The 16,724-nt window shown below is 47.4% G+C and overlaps 1 protein-coding gene across 1 annotated transcript in view; it reads left to right on the top strand.

The window, feature by feature from the left end:
• The window catches only part of LOC117047091 (prominin-1-A-like), a 31,719-nt gene extending 17,467 nt beyond the window's left edge, over positions 1-14,252 (top strand). Inside the window, exons 10-24 of the mRNA XM_033149860.1 lie at positions 1,153-1,312; positions 2,945-3,097; positions 3,823-3,946; positions 4,292-4,383; positions 5,491-5,575; positions 5,792-5,938; positions 6,892-6,963; positions 7,798-7,893; positions 8,091-8,144; positions 8,814-8,894; positions 9,336-9,404; positions 11,352-11,441; positions 11,892-12,004; positions 12,958-12,984; positions 13,975-14,252. Of these exons, the coding sequence (XP_033005751.1) occupies positions 1,153-1,312; positions 2,945-3,097; positions 3,823-3,946; positions 4,292-4,383; positions 5,491-5,575; positions 5,792-5,938; positions 6,892-6,963; positions 7,798-7,893; positions 8,091-8,144; positions 8,814-8,894; positions 9,336-9,404; positions 11,352-11,441; positions 11,892-12,004; positions 12,958-12,984; positions 13,975-14,026 (1,415 nt within the window). The 3' untranslated portion in view covers positions 14,027-14,252. The remainder of the gene's footprint in view (positions 1-1,152; positions 1,313-2,944; positions 3,098-3,822; positions 3,947-4,291; positions 4,384-5,490; positions 5,576-5,791; positions 5,939-6,891; positions 6,964-7,797; positions 7,894-8,090; positions 8,145-8,813; positions 8,895-9,335; positions 9,405-11,351; positions 11,442-11,891; positions 12,005-12,957; positions 12,985-13,974) is intronic.
• Positions 14,253-16,724: the final 2,472 nt, after the last annotated feature.

Here is a 16,724-nt window from a genome sequence, read left to right as displayed (position 1 = left end):
TGCCAAATATCTGTTTGATTAGTTCACATTAATATGTGGAATTTATTCAAGTCTCAGCTCTCAGTCATTCAATATGTTTACAGTTATGCAATAGTGCAGCCTTTTCTTTGTTTATAAATTGTTATTCTACATATATACTTTCTACATAGTAATTGGAGTTCACATCCAACAGTTTCTCACATGTGCATGTTCAAGCAACATGGCATTTCCTGTCCTGAAGCCTGGAGTTACAGCTACCTGCTGTGGATGCATGGAGTGATAGGTGTGAGTTAATCACATGTGAACATATGAAGCTCTTGTTCTACAGAGTCAAATCAATGGTCTGTCCAGCCCAGCACTGTCTACTCTGATTAATGGTAGTTCTACAAATTCGACTTGAGATCCCTTAATTGGAGATGCTAAGGAATTCAGTCTAGGACCTTGGACATGCATTCACTCTTATCACTGAGCTACAAGATGTCCTAAAACATTTTTAAAGCATATGTCCTCCTATGGACCAATGCCACATACACACTGTTGTTTAGAGGACATGGCTAGTCTGCACATTCTTGCTAGGTCCTTCATTTATTAGGCATCAGTGCGGCTCAGTCAGGGCTGACATAAGCATATGTGGCACCGGGGTACAAAGATCTGCCCGGCGCGCCCCCCCGGTTGCCCAGTCCCAGGTGCGTAGGAGCCGGCTGGCTGCCTCAGCGTCTCGCTGGCTCGTTCACCCCCGAACTCGCGGTGCAGAGCCGCCTGCAGCAGAAGAGCCTGCCGCGGCTCCCTGGACTCAACTCTTGGGCCCCGGACTCTCAGCCTGGCGCCCCTGAGAGCCCGGTACCTGGGTGCCCTGCACCCCTAGCGCCTATGGGTAAGACGGCCATGGACTCAGTGGGGCTGGATGTTTCCCTTCTCCAAGTCCACAGCTTTCCTTGTCCTTCCTGCTTTGGGTTCCCCCTCCCCCCTAACTTGAACTGAAGGATGGGTAGCCATAACTGAAGGAGGCATGAGATTGGTTGAGGTGTGTGAATGGTTCTTCCTCGGACAGCAATTGGGCATAAAATACTACATATCCGGAACACATAGCGGGTGGCTGCCCTGTGGTAAGATGCTCTCTGCCATAGTGAACAAAGTATATTTGTTTATCTGTGTATCTTTTGGTCCTTGCAGAAGGAGAGGCTCGCCTCCATGAAGTCAAGCAAGCAATTGAAGATAGCCGTAGCAACTTTTCAACACTAAGCAGAATGGGGAATATCTCTCAGTCCATGACAGATGTTGTCACTTGGGCGAGTACCTATGAGCCAGATATTGTCACCTATGATAGCTACAGGTATGAATTAAAGTGTTCTCAGAGTATTGTAAGCTGAGGGAATCCCTTAGGTTAGCTTAAGCCACGGTAGGTCCTGTGTTGGGTGAAATGGTGGTCCCCTGTCCCTCCTGACCATGAGTGGTCATATGTTATTGTAAGGTTTTCAGTGGCTGCTCATGAGTAACCAGGCTGACTCCGAAGCTTCTAAAACCAAGTTTCTTTATTGTCCCAATATATATAGTGCAGTTACAAAAAAGACATCCAGCTCATCCTTCGGCAGAGTCCGGGAATGGCCCCTTCCGGTTCTTTGCCCAGCATAAAAGGCGCGGAATGTGGAACCCCCGCCTACCCCCTCTGCGTCTCCCCCCCCCCTGCGCAAGTGGGGAGACGGAAGGGGTGCTTCCCCACCAGCCTCTGCTTGGTGCTCGGGCTCTCTTTCCCTGTCAGAGCCCTGACTCCTATTTCCCGCTCCCATCTCTCCCTCCCCACTAGAGGGATCGCTGCCTTCCTCACTGGATGAAGATGAATTGCTCAGCAGTTGAGGTGGGGGCTCGCAATACTGATGAAGCCCTGGCAACTCCTTGCCGTGAGGCGAGGGCAGCCCCCTGACAGTTATCAAAATGGCAGCTGTAGGAAATGGGATGAGAATGGTAGCCTAAACAAAGGGGTAAAAGCTTTCTGGCCACTATTTTGGAAGCCTCTGATGTACAGTTTCATGTCACATTGATTGTTTCCCACAGCATTTTTGGACAGGGCACCACATCTGATCTGCAGTAGTATGAAAGTTAAAATCCTTGTCTTCCGATTTGGTTAATTGGCCCAGATAGCACTTGTTTTTCTTCAGTGCTATATCATTGTTCATAACCTAGGCTTGGATGGGATCTTATGTTTTCTTTTCTTTTTAAAAAATATTTTTTATTAAAGATTTTCTTGATTTACAAAAGTAGTGCGATGTCTCTCTCGTATTTTTCCATGTAACATTTTTACAAGTCAATTTTGTTTGTTGAGACATTAGGAAGGAAAGGGGGAAAGAGGTGGGTGGGATGGGGAGATGGGTGGGGTGGGGTGACTATGTTTCTATTTTACTTAATATGTGTAGGGTTTGGTGTCAGCATTGTTTGTGCAGGTTCTCTGTTGTTCACTTATGCTTCTTTGGTGGTGAGAGAGGTCGGGGTTGGTGTAGGGTGTGATTGATCATTTGTAGTTGGCTGCGGTGGTCTTTGGTTTCCTGTGTGAGTGGGGTGGGTGAGTGTTTTTGATCAGGTTAGCCATATTGATTTGTATGCTGTTGGTAGATTTTTGTCATTGTCTTGTTGGGCTGTGTGTGTGATGAAGGGGAGCCATACCGGGGTGAAGGCGTCTTCTTCTATTTGTCCCCGTGTCAGTTTCAGCTTACTGGTTAGTTTTTTCTAGTAGGACTGTTTCCCATACTACTTGGTACCATTGGTCCATGCTTACTCCTGATAAGGTCTCATGTTTTCTAATTTGCTTCCTCTTTGTTGCCAGGGCTCTGATGCACATGCCAGCAGAGTAGAGTATTGCTGATGCTGGTTTTTAGCAGAGATCAAACCCATTACCAGGTTTTGACTCCTTCCTTCCCTTAGCCATTGCCTTCTGTTGGAGTCTTAACTGTTTTCCTTTTCCTTACTTTAGGTGGATTGCTGGCCTTTGCCTCTGCTCTCTGGTGCTTGTGATCATTGTATTCAACGTGCTGGGCCTGTTGTTTGGGGCACTTGGACTAAACCCGCGAGAGATGCCTACCAAACGGGGCTGCCTCGCAAACTCTGGTGGAGACTTCCTCATGGCGTAAGAGACTTTGCACCTTCTCCCATCTCATGACAGAGAGTCATCCAATAAATCAAAGGAATGTAGGAAGCTGCTGCTGCATCCCATGGTTCATCTAGCACAGCACTATCAATGCTGACTGGCAGCAACTTTCCAGAGTTTCAGCTAGGAGTCCTTCCAAGCCCTACTTGGAGATGCCAGAGATTCATCCTGGGACCTTCTGCATGCAAAACTGATGTTCTGTCACAGAGCTCTGGCCTGTACCCTTATTACCCTTCCTGATGATTGCCAAATGTTGCCAAGCTGCGTTATGGTGTAGCAAATGTGAGAGCATGGGTGGCAGGACTCAGGAGGCGGCTGTAGATCTTTACATGTATTGCTGGTTGTCTGATTCCCCAGCTCTCTGGGAGCTATTCTATGGAGGGTTTTCCCGTGCACGATCTGTTTTGTGTACAGGCTCCTACTAGAGAAAGATAGGGTGGGAATGTCCTTAAGTATCCAGAAATGCAGCATTACTGGCAGATTGGCACAGTGCAGAGCCATGCTCCCTGAGTATTTTGGCACCCTGACCTTGTCCTGGACTGTCCCATGGAACTCTGGCTGTTCCTTATGTTTATCTGCTGGATTGTGTGTCAGAATGAATGGAAGGGTTGCCTGGGGCAAAGGTGCAAGGGCTCCGACGGCTGTTCTTCACATCCATCCAGTGAAATCCCAGACCTCCAATCATGTTTTCCCTTCTCTGACAGGAGCGTTGGGTTCAGCTTCATATTTTCATGGCTGCTGATGCTGCTGGTTGTACTGACATTTTTAGTTGGGGGAAGTATGTACACAGCGGTGTGTCGGCCGTGGGCCGATGGGCGTCTCCTTCAGGTAAGTCCCTTGGGCTACCATGAGTATTCATTGATACTGCTGAGTGCCGTCTGCAGTAGAACAAGGGGGGAAGTAATGTGGGCAATGAGAGAAGTGAGTCATGGTTTCCCTTAACACCAGACCAGAACCCACACACTGTAACGTTAGAGTCTAATCGTGGGATCCCATCTCTCCCCCTTGTCAATCATTATCATTTTGGCATGGAAATTGCTGAAGTAGACATGAGACAGCCAGGCAATCCCACATTCTGCAGAGGAGGAAATCGCAGGGAGAGGGAAATACTGAAGATGTTGTTTCGAGTTGAGAGGGTAAGAATCTAATTAATGACTCTTTATTTTCTTCTAGTTTCTGGACACACCAGGGTTGTTCCCTGATTTCAACCTGACACGGCTCTTGCATTTGAAGAGTTCTGATGTGAACCTCTCCAGCCTGTACAAGTGAGTGGCTGGCTGGCTGGATTCCTCCATGGCTTCCTGCCTGCTGTGACTTGGGTCCTCAGCTTCCCCCAAAGGGAGAGAGACTCTTGAGAGTAGGGTGAGAACTGCAGGCCTGATAGATTCAGGCAAGCAGTGTATGGGAGGAGGGAAAAGTAAGTTCCACCCACTTGCCAACATGCAATGTCAGGGTACCATGCACAGCCATGCCAGGGGGCCCTGGTGCAGAGAAGTCTTAAAAAAAAATTATTCAGTTTTTTTCAGATTTTGAAATTTGCAAACAATTATCAAACAACCAACATAGAAATAGAATTCTTTTCCTTACATTTCCAGCATGTATTTGACCTTGTTTTATACAAGCTAGTTTACTAGGGGTTAAATACCAATGATAAATCATTTTCATATAATTTTCTTTCAACGTATAACATGCTGTAAACTTCAAATCCCAGTTCCATAGCTTCTCCCATGCTGTAAGTTGTATACAGTATCATGTCCAAAGTCCCTTGCCCAGCATAGACAGGAAGCTTCATAATACAGTCGTACCTTGGAAGTCGAACGGAATCCATTCCAGAAGTCCATTTGACTTCCAAAATGTTCGGAAACCAAAGCGTGGCTTCTGATTGGCTGCAGGAAGCTCCTGCAGTCAATTGGAAGCCGTGGAAGCCCCGTTGGACGTTTGGGTTCCAAAGAATGCTCGCAAACCAGAATACTCATTTCCAGGTTTGCGGCGTTTGGGAGCCAAAACATCCAAGTATCAAGGCATTCAGGATCCAATTTGACTGTATAATCTTAAATCTGGTGCAGAGAAGTCTTTCCCTGACCCACAACTTCTCCATTCTGCCAAGAGTTTTCTAGAATAACAGCCTGAATCATGCTTCTCTTTCTCTGAGGTACCTTTCAGCCTGATCGCTGTGCTTCTTTGTCCTGCTATTTCCCCACAGTTCTTGCCCCCAGGCTGAGCTTATGTCACCAGCAACCCCATTGCCCTCTGGCGTAAGAGTTAGACTACATGATTGGAAAGCTTGATTGCATGGTGATGCTGTTTCCCCAGTTTATGTTTGACATAGCACAGTGTATCCTGGTCTCTTAGCTCGGTTTTCACTCTTGCAGGAACTGTGAAAACAATGCCCCCTTGTGGAGCACCCTTCACCTGGGTGAGGTCATCCCTCTGGATGAGATCCTAAACACCAGCAAGGTCAGTGATGAGTGTCTGTAGGTGAATCGAGACAGCCACAAGAGAAATTGAATGACCAGCAAGATTAGTGTCCTCAAATATGCTCTGGGATAGTTTAAAGACCAGATCTGGGGCATATCTTCAGCCTCCTGGAGAACCCCAGAGAAGTGTCTCCTGGGAGACTGGATGGTTATGTACTCTGCACCTACTTGCCTTGTTTTTCTTTTGCTCTTACAGTACACTGGTAACATTGATGCAGCCTTAAAAAAAATAAACATCAGTTTGGGCTCCACTGACCTCCTGAAGGATGAGCAGAAGCGTCACCTGCAGGAACTGGGCTCAAAGGATGGGCTGAACCTGGATTTTGACAGTGCACTGAAACAAGTGAGATGAGAGGGTGGAATAGCTTATCACAAGATGATTTCTTTTCTTGAACTTTATGGGGTTTGACATTGTCTGTTATCTTGTGAAATATGTCACATCTGAAAAATAGTCATGGAACAAATTTTTTAAAAAATAGCTAGGCCATTCAAAGTAGTTTAGATTGCCTAATAGGACTAGTGACTTACCTAGAAAATGATATCATTGCCAGTAATAGTAGTGTAGGCTCCATCCCCACAGAAAAATGCATGCCCTTCGTGCTTGCTGGGGTATGAATCGCAGCAGGAAGGAATCCGTCAGCTGGGAAATTCTGATTAACTGACAATGGAAGGGTTGCTGGGTTGATGACGTCAGCATAGGTTATTGGCAGCTGCTCAGTCTGTTCAGGAGAAAGGATAGTGTCTGGAAAGGGCTTTGGGTGCAGCCCAAAAGGAAAGCCGTTCCCCAACAAAGCTTGTGCAGTTTACTGAGTTGTAACAAAATCTCAAAGACATCTATATAATGAAATCATGCCATTCCACATAAATAAAAGCAGCCGTTAACACATAAACAGGACAGGATTTGCCTAGTGCCTAAAAGCAACGACAAAGATGCCAGGCAGATCACCCTTGGGAGGGAGATCCATAGTTAGAGCACAGTCACCAAAAAGGTACTCTCTTTGGAAGCCACCCACATGTCCTTTTGTAGGTGAGGGCACCCAGAAAAGAGCCTCTGATTGTTGTCTCACAGATCATTGGAGGTGGAGCGATGAGGTGAGCTTTCTCTTCCCAGAGGTGTGATGTGAATAATAGCTTACATATCAATGGGTTCAAAATGAAATAAAGCAAGTTGGAAAGCGGATTCTAGGAAGTGTGAGAACTTAATCTGCCTGGGCCCTGACCTTACTCACTCCAGTGCCTATTGTTACCCTTGAGGAGCTGACCCACAGTGTGCTCTCGTGTCTCTTTTCTTTGCAGATCAACCAGAATGTGACAAAACAAGACCTGTCTTCATTGGCAGCGCAACTAAATAAATTGGCAGAAAACACAGTGAGTGGTGCTTTGATAGGGATATCCCCATTCTTCTGCAGTGCTTCTCTCCCCCAGCTCCCTTTCTAGAGGGAGGGGCCCTGTAGGTGTCTTTTGGGGATCACTTCAACCCAGAGCTGGCCCAAGACATTTTGGCACCCTCCCCACCAGAGAAGTAGGGGTGAGTGAAGATCTACATTGCGAACAAAGGGGCGAATTGAATTAATCATATCCAACAATTGAAGTAGAAATGAAATGCCGTCATGGCGGGGGGGAATGGGGCCTGTTCTGAATCATGCCTCCACCATTTCCTCTCTAAGGGTGATAGGAGACCAGCAGCATCTCCTATTTGCCAAGAGGTCACTGTAGAGGTGGCATGGGGGGGCAGGGAACTGTTGAGAGGCAGATCCAGCCCCCAAGCAGTGTGCCACAGCTGTCAGTGCCACTGCAGCAGTGGCCATGGGCATGTGTTCTTAGAGGCTGAATCGGCTGTCCCTGTGGATCCTGCTGCCTGAGGTAGTCACCTCATCTTGCCTAATAGGTAGGCTGGCCCTGATTTAACTCCAGATCCTCCCTGAAGATGGGAAATATTTGGATCCCACACTGTATCCTGGAAATGTGCCCACCAAAAAAGGATTTGCAGTGAACTGCAACAAGAATAACAGACATAGAAGGAGATTTGGGGTGGTAGACTCTTCTTTCTTTTTTTGAACTACAGATGAATATTGGGAGAGTGGAATGGCAGGGTTGGTTTTTTTTTAAGTACAGGGATATGTTTCCACTTGTATGTGTGAAAGCAGCAGAAACCCTATCAATATCTCTTCACAACGGTGGTGCTTATGAAAATATTTTCAGGCAATTGATGAGAAAACTCGGAGCGAGTTTCAACTGGAGGCCAGTGAGCTGAGGAAGCTCCAGAATTGGGTCAATGACCAGTTTCCTCCTCAGATGGTGAGTGCTGCTCTCCCCAAACACCTTTACCTCCTTTTGGCCCAGACAAGGTGCCGCCTTGAACAAGGCCTCTCTGGATGGCTTTGATTCTTGGCCCTGCCTGGCCATAAGATGGTTGATATCTGTCCTACTTTCTGTCAACTCATTCCATCCAGCTCAGTGGATGGTGCCCTCTGATGAGCTTTCTCTGTCCTCAGCACATCCTGAGAAGCAGCATTCAAAAACTACAGAAGTCTGTCCCTCAGATTCCGGTAAGTAGGACAGGGTTGGAGGAAGGAGTGATCTGGCAGGTGGGGCTTTGATGCCAGGCTTTCTGAAGGACACCCCAATAGATATTGGATGGGTGGGGAAGTACAACCTGCTGACAATCTCATCAGGACTCCTTGCATAACAATGTGAGAACTCAAGGTAACAGGTGCCAATTGGGAGATACAGAGATTTCCCTTGTCGTTGACTCTGTAGGGGTGGGGTTTCAGAACCTGGAAGACTGTGGGAGATTGACAGAGTTGGTAGCCATCCCAAAGATGGACAGAGGAGGTGTTAATGGGGCACTGGCAGAACTATACCTGTGTGCATTCGGGGTCTGTATGGTGCTGCGTATGAAGTGGTAAGCTACAGTCCTCCATATGTTGGACTCCCAATTCCCATCAGTCCCAGCCAGCATGGCCAATGGTCAGGATTGATGAGACTGGTAGTCCAGCAGCATCTGAAGAGCTGCAGTTTTGCTATTCCGGCTAAAGCGTACCAAAAAACCTGTATCAGCCTTATGATAATATATCAGCGCTGCTCCTTTATGCCCATTGGATTATATGATGTTCTGCTCAGTGGTCTGCTCAGATCTGTATGGAAAGTGGTGGTGAGGGCAGCCCATGAGACTGGCTCTGCCAGGGAGTGAACCTGACAGTACTGTGTCCTGCCAGGTGACAGCGAACGCCACGTTGTCAAAAATAGAAGACGCTCAGATATTTATGAAGTCGCGGGTGCAGGACGTTGTCAAAAATGTGAGTCTTCTTCTCATCATTCAACCTATTTCCTGGTGTGGGTGCACAGAGGGCATCATTAAGACTGGATTTGTGCATTGCCGCATAATGTAACATGGAGGCTCATCCCCAGAAGTCCTATAGGTCTCTAACTGCGACATAAGACATGCTAGTGAACAACTCTGGGAAATGGGAATGCAGGAAATGCAGTGTAGAGGAGGACAAGCGAAAGCTACTGCTCCCAAGATGGGGCATGTGATACCCCAGCTGATTGTGCATTGATTAGCTGTACTACCTTTTCTTGCACCCCATACTACAGCCCAATTACCCTTCCTGTCCTTGGAACCATTAATGGAGCTTGGATAGGGGATTGGAGCCCCATAACCGAACTCCTTTCTTTGTTTGGAAGCTGTTGTCCTATCCTCTAACTTGCACCTACCCATCTTATCTCCTTACATCTAGGAGACTTCAGCTTTCGTGAAAACTCTGCTGGGTTTATTTGAATCATATATAGACTGGGCAAAGAGTACCGTAAGTAATGCCAACTGCTGTTGATGGAGATTGGGCTTAATCCTGAGTGATGACAAGGTGGGAGCCTGGCTGTCCTTGCTATACTCGCATCCAGGGTGGATGCTTGCCTGTGGCTATGCATACCCAAGCCAGTCAACCATGAATTTACTGGACCTTTTAGCCATAGTTTATTTATTATTTACTGATTTAAAAGATTTATAAGCTGCTTAGTCAAAGCACTCTCTAGACGGTGCGCATAACAAAGTTGCAGTTAAAATGCAGATGAAATCTGCAAAGCAATAAAAAACAAGTATATATATAAAACATACCGGTAATTAAAACACTGATTAAATCAGTAAAACTTTAAGAACAAATATGAGTAACTAAATTATATGTCTGGGTAAGTTTGCAATAGATGTCTAAAATGATATGGGGGCAGGGAACCTTTTCTGCCTGGCGGGCCAGAATTTTATTTCCAAATCTTTGACAGGTTACTTTTGGCAGGTGGACGGGGTTTTGACACCAGGTGATACTGCAGTTTGAAACCTCAGTTGTCCCCATGCACTGCTGCCTGAACTTCGGAAAACTGTCAGGAGCACTTTTGCAGAGGGCTTTCAAATAGCCACACACTCCTTTTTGAATGTCCAGTTTTTGGAGGTTCAAACAGCAACACCTGGTCCTCCCATTTTGGCAAGATGCTCATGCAACCCCACTCATGAAACAGGAAGGAGGAATCCTGCTGAACTTATGGCAGCCGATGAGTGAGGGTTAATTTCTCCTGGCTTGGCTGCACTTGCCTGTTACCTACAAGTGTGAGCAGCCAATGAAACATTGAATCCCGTCATCCTGCCCATCAGCAGCCAGTGCAAATATCTGAGGACAACTCCAGTATGCTGACAGAACCTCACTTCTGGCAGCAGTTGTGCTGCAGTATTCTGTAGTTAACTGCAGTTTCCTGATCAGCCACTTGCATTCACATGCCAGTCTTACAGCCTCATGCACAGCTGGCCCTGGAGGCATATGTAAGCAAAACAGGATGGGTGACACCTGGCTTGAGAGCAGTACATGTGAAAAGGATCTAGGAGTCTTGGTAGACCATAAACTTGACATGAGTCAACAGTGTGATGCAGCAGCTAAAAAAGCCAATGCAATTCTGGGCTGCATCAATAGGAGTATAGCATCTAGATCAAGGGAAGTAATAGTACCACTATATTCTGCTCTGGTCAGACCTCACCTGGAATACTGTGTCCAGTTCTGGGCACTACAGTTCAAGAAGGATACTGACAAGCTGGAACGTGTCCAGAGGAGGGCAACCAAAATGGTCAAAGGCCTGGAAACGATGCCTTATGAGGAACGGCTTAGGGAGCTGGGTATGTTTAGCCTGGAGAAGAGAAGGTTAAGGGGTGATCTGATAGCCATGTTCAAATATATCAAAGGATGTCATATAGAGGAGGGTGAAAGGTTGTTTTCTGCTGCTCCAGAGAAGCGGACACGGGGCAATGGATTCAAACTACAAGAAAGAAGATTCCACCTAAACATTAGGAAGAACTTCCTGACAGTAAGAGCTGTTCGACAGTGGAATTTGCTGCCAAGGAGTGTGGTGGAGTCTCCTTCTTTGGAGGTCTTTAAGCAGAGGCTTGACAGCCATCTGTCAGGAATGCTTTGATGGTGTTTCCTGCTTGGCAGGGGGTTGGACTGGATGGCCCTTGTGGTCTCTTCCAACTCTATGATTCTATGAAAATCAAGTTGATCTCATGGAAAGTACTTCCGTTGCCCATCTTACTTCTAAGGTGTAAGCACAGCATGAAGTTAGAAGGTTGGCAATGCCAGGACAATTCCTACCATGTGCTTAGCTGGACTGGCAACATTTATGATGACAACACGATGAGGGTGTTTGGCCAGGAAAGGAGTGCAGGGCTCGGGATTTTTCCTTTGGTGGTCATGTTTCCTTGTCTTCTTTGCTGGCAGATCAAAGAGCAAGTGGGCCGCTGTGGCCCTGCAGCCTGGGCACTGGACAGTGTGAATACCGTGGTCTGCAGCTGCGTTGTCAATTCATTGGTGAGGCAGTCAACATGAGGGATGTAGCTGGGGTGTGGGAATGAGCCAGCATGAATAAGGGACAGCAGGGTGGCAGTCCGTAGGTTGAGAGATGGTGACTGCAGCCCAGGATGTAGGAGTAACTGGTAGGTGCTGGGGCCACAGAAATTGTAACTACCTTAGGCAGAGGCTGTGCTGTGGCTCTGGGAATCTTGCCTGGGGTTGGGCATGGAAAGAAGCTGGGGAGACATCTGCACGTGGGACAGTTCCCTGTGCTCTTGAATGGGCACAGGGCTGGGGAGAGTGTATGCATGTATGTGAAGGGAGCTCTAGTGAAACATTGGGGAAATGGATGGAAAAGACACAGGTAGGCAGTAGGTGAGGCTTACCTTGCATGAGCTCAAGCAGGGTGGGACTTAAGTGGAGAGAGACAGCGGAAGTACTGACAGCTGCCTTCTCTTCTCCCCCTAGAACGCCTTCTGGTTCAGTCTAGGCTGGTGCACCGTCTTTCTGCTGCTGAGCATCATCTTGGCCGTGCGGCTTGCCAAGTTTTATCGCAGAATGCACATGGATGACATCTACACGTGAGTATGGGCCATACTTTTGCCTGTCACCCTGCCTATGGCCGTGGATCAGATGCTTTGCTTCTCTCCCCCCACCACTCCCAGTACTGTTCACTGATTATAGGCTTGGACACCCCTTAAGCCCTCCACACCCCAGTTGGCTCCATTACCTAGAAGTGCAAGTCCAGGTGTAGGGCTGCTCCCGTGGTTTACACCAACCATCCCTCTTGTGAAAGTGTCTGCTTTTAAGATACTGATGGAAAAGTGGGTTCTCCAGGGGAGGCCTCTAGGGGTAAGTGATAACTGCCTTCTCTAGTAAATGAAAAAGGGGATGTTTTGACTTCCCACTTGCTTATACTCAGAAACAGCTTTCAACCTTTCTGGCAAAACATGGTCCTGTGGAAGACACACCCATGCTGTGTTATCTGGGTTTGTTGTTGTTGGCATCCATCTGTCTTGAGAGACAATGGAGTGTGCCTCTGGGAGGTGAAGTCAAACTGCTGTGATAGGGACAGTGAGGCGACCTCTCCAGGGTACAAGCCTGGGCAGTGTGAAGCAGTAACAAAAAATCCCCATGACCCTGGGCATGAACTAGACTAGAGCCATGACAAGGTCAAGAAACAATTGCTCACATGACACGGGAGGAGTCTTTGGCTGTGCGATGCCAGAAGTGGACCCAGAGAAGACATGTATAGCCTTACTATATGAAGGAGCTCTGCTAGCTAGTGCTTAGGTGCATTGAGCTTGGTGGATGGACATGGGTTTTTCTGCAGTTCAACAGGCACCCAGGATTGGCAGCACTGCTGAAAGGTTGCAGTCCTGCCATCTGGGTCCAGTATAAGCAGTTGGGGGTTATAGTACTCTTCTTTTTAATTCCCTTGCCCACATTAGGGTTGAGGGAGCTTAGCATGCATTCTGGACAGCCTTTGAGGAAGCTGTCATATATCCTATTGACATCCACTTTCTTTTACTAGGGATGGTGCCATGGAAAACATGGAACTGTAAGTATCTTTTCCTACCTCCTGTCTATGTTTGGTGTGGAGTTCAAAAGAAAGCCGCCCTAGATGTAGGAAATGACCATGCAATTTAAGTAACGGGAAGGAGGTCCAGTACTGGAGAAAGGTGCTGAAAAAGACCATTTTGGGAAAGGAGCTCTGCCAATTCAAAATATGAAGCTCTTTTGCTTTGGTGTTGGTGGCTGAGACAGAAGACATTTCATGCTCTGCAGGGTATGCTTTTGGTCTTCTTTGTGCTAAGCTGAGCTTTCTGTTGCATGCTGGCCCCAGCTGCACAGAGACAATTCCTGGGGTGCTGCTAAGAGGAAGTGTGGCTGGCATTGTGCACAGAACCCATCAAATCCTATCTTGGCATGAACTGAATCTTAGCTGCAGGGGATGCTTTTAAAGTGGGTGGGGGCTAGGAAAGTATTCACCCCCACTTCCACTACAGGCCAATAAGTCTGATATAGACCAGAGAGGAGATTTCTCCAAGTGTCATTAGGTGTCTTTTAAAAATCCTTATCAGAAACCCCTTTCCACTTCATGCCCATAGCTGTCAAGTTTCAGATTTGAAAATAAGGGACCAGCAGCCTCACCTATCCCGGGGACAGTCACATGGCAGTGGTGGGCGGAGCCAGAAGCAAAATTGGGTGGCACTGGTGTGAACACGCGCAGTAGGCTTACTGTATTTTGGAAACGCTGCCCGTGGGCTACGACGCCTGTAAGCACAGGAAATGGCTCCCGCTTGCTTTGAGGCTGCAAGGAGGCAAGGTCTTCCCAGTCCCTGGCCAGCAGGGGGTGGGAGAGGAGCTGCTTCCTTTGAAAAAAAACGGGAAATTAAAGGGATATAAAAAATAAGGGATAGCAGCGGGAAACTGCTTGAAATTAGGGAGATTCCCAGGGAAAACGAGATACTTGACAGCACTGTTCATGCCCTGCCCAACTACCTAGCCTCAAGCTTAGAGCGCTCTTTCTACTTTTCTCCCTTTGCAGATCAAGGCCACCACATATGTTCAAAATGCCCCGAGCAGAGCTGAGGAACTAGCAATTACCTTGCCAATTACCTTGCCACCTATCCTTCTTGAGCAACATTGAGGATGACACATGAATGTCTGCAGAACTGCTTTGCTTCTCTTCCCAACGCGGAGCATAAGGATAACCACTCAGAAGCAAATTCTCCCTGGCCAAGTTGGCTTATCCTGCGAATGACACCATTAGGGGTAACTGCAAGACATGTTACACAACAGCAGGCCTAGCTGTGTTCCCAATACGTAGCCCCGTGTGTGTGTGTTCTGTGTGTTTCTACCCTAAAGACTAGGCTTGCAGTCTCTGCACTATGACATTTCTGCAATGCCGCGATCCTCCCATTGGGACTGTAGTTCCTTATGCCACACTGTTGCATGTAGAAGTATTCTGGAGAGCCTGCCTCTTCTTTGAACACCAGTGCCTTACACAGTTCTCTGCCATTGAATGATCCTGCTGGCTTGGGTTGATGGCTGACTGTGCTTGCTTTCTGTCCATAATAAATGATGGTGGCTCCAGGGAGTGCAATTAATCCACCCAGAAGCAGCAAAACTCTCTCCCCGTCCCCATCTCTACTCGGGGTTGAGGAATGCCGTCTGATGCAGCTGAATCCAGGATTTTGTGTGACACAGCTAAAATGACTGACTGGGGAAGCGTTTTCGCAATTCAATTATGGGCATTACAAGAAGCATCATGCTGAGCAACATGACAATCCTCCAGCAAGGAAGTGGGAGCTGACTTCAGTTTTATTGGGACTACTTTTTTTTTTAACCCTCTATGATAGTTTTCTACTGTGTGTTTAAATTTACAAAGCAAAATTGTGTGCTCTAAATCTTAATAATGAAGGTATAACTGAATTGTATACAATGCATTGACAATGCATTCCCTATTTAAAAATGCTAAATAGTGCCTTGCTGTCTCAGGGCAATTTCTATCCTTTACAACAGGGGTGAGGATCTTGTGGCCTTCCAGATGTTGTCTGACTCCAGCTCCCATTAGCCCTAGCGATCATGGCAAATGATAAGGACTTATGGAAGTTGTAGTCCGGCCATACATTCTCCATTCCTGCTTAGCAAGAATCCCAGCAACCAGCAAGTGCTAAGTGGTCCCACCTTCTCCCCATCCTACTCTAGACTGGAAAGAAAGGAGCAAGTACTGTATAGCAAAAGGAGCCTTAGCTAAAAAACAACAACCAAACAACCCATACTGTATGGTTCTGCTAATCCACATGTGCAAAAAGCACATGTTGCCTTAGGCCATTCGTCAGCAACCTGTCCTCCAGATGTTTCAGACAGGGATTTCCCAAGGCAGTACCATTGCTGAGGCTGATGGGAAATGCAGTCCTAAACATCTTAACAGCACCAAGTTGGCAAAGCCCAGTGGCGTAGGAAGGGCGGGCCACCCCATGTTCCAGGGGAGGGGGGTGCTGCTTTATGGATGGCCGGGGCAGCCCCATGAGCCGCCACTCACTCGCTGGCTCGTGGGGCTGCCCCATCCATCCGTAAAGCAGCACGGCTGGGGCAGCCCCACGACCCGCCGCTCGCTCACCGGCTCGCCCGTGGCGACCGAGTGGCAGGTCATGGGGCTGCCCTGTCCATAAAGCAGCACGGCCGGGGCAGCCCCACGACCCGCCGTTCGCTCGCCGGCTCGCCGTGGGAGCAGCAGCGCCGGCCTAGATGCACTACGAATGCCAGGAAATTCCGGGCATGCGTTGTACATCTGACGTGCGTCATGATGTTAAGCGCCATGACACCCCGCCCCCAGGGGGGTGCCTCCGCTCCGCCGCTTCCTCCACCACTGGCAAAGGCTGGCCTAAGTTGGTGGCTAGAACACTTTTTCACATTTCATGTCATCCCTTGCTATCTCAGGACATGCATTTGTATGTTCCCCTATCGTATGAACTTCTTCCACCCCCCCCCCTTGATTTGCAGTTTTTGGCATTTTATATTTTCCCAGGACATGCACAGGGGTGGGGGGTGGGGGAGTCCTGTTTGTGCAAGTAGAAGCCGTTCTACTTGTGAAATAATGTAGTTGAGCATTGCCCGTGTGGTAGTAAAGCTTGTCTCTCTTTACAAGCTTTTAATAAGAAATCCAAGAAGTAATCAGAAACAGTATGTGCCAGATTCCAAGATACATTGCACTACCTCCTTTAACAACCACCAGTGGATTGTACTTTCCACGAGAAATGCTGGTTTAAATGTACGTAGAATATGTTTATTATCAAGGTTAGGAGTCTAGGTAGGCTGTATGTTTTTAAAAGTTGGTCTCTGTTATTGTAGTGATGTATTTTCCCAGGTGGAAAAAAGCCTCCCATGCACTCCATTCCTTTTTCTAATAAATTTCAATTTGGATTCCTACTGTGGATAGATAAGCATTATTTACACACTTGGCTTCTGTTCCAGCAGCAGCTCCTTGAAAGTGTCGCGTTGATCTTGCTGCATTTGGGCTGCTGTCTGAGAACACAATCAGGGTTCTGAGGCTGGACAAATTCCCTAGTTAATGAGAAGACTTCTTCCTGATTATGCGTTTTTATTCAGTATTTTTTAAGATTGGTACAAAATTACTGTATGAGATCTGGCTGCCTTTTCAGTACGTCTGCAGCATTTTTTGTTGCTGGGAAAATGCAATCTCCTCTGAATTGCTAGCATATCACTGGCTATGTCATTATGAGGTCACATCAGGCATATAGTGGCTATTTCCTACAGCATCACTGATAAGAG

Source organism: Lacerta agilis, chromosome 5 (genome assembly GCF_009819535.1).
Source record: "Lacerta agilis isolate rLacAgi1 chromosome 5, rLacAgi1.pri, whole genome shotgun sequence".
NCBI classification, from domain to species: Eukaryota; Metazoa; Chordata; class Lepidosauria; order Squamata; family Lacertidae; genus Lacerta; species Lacerta agilis.
The sequence above is the reverse complement of the archived record's forward strand: the minus strand, read 5'-3'. Positions and strand labels throughout refer to the sequence as shown.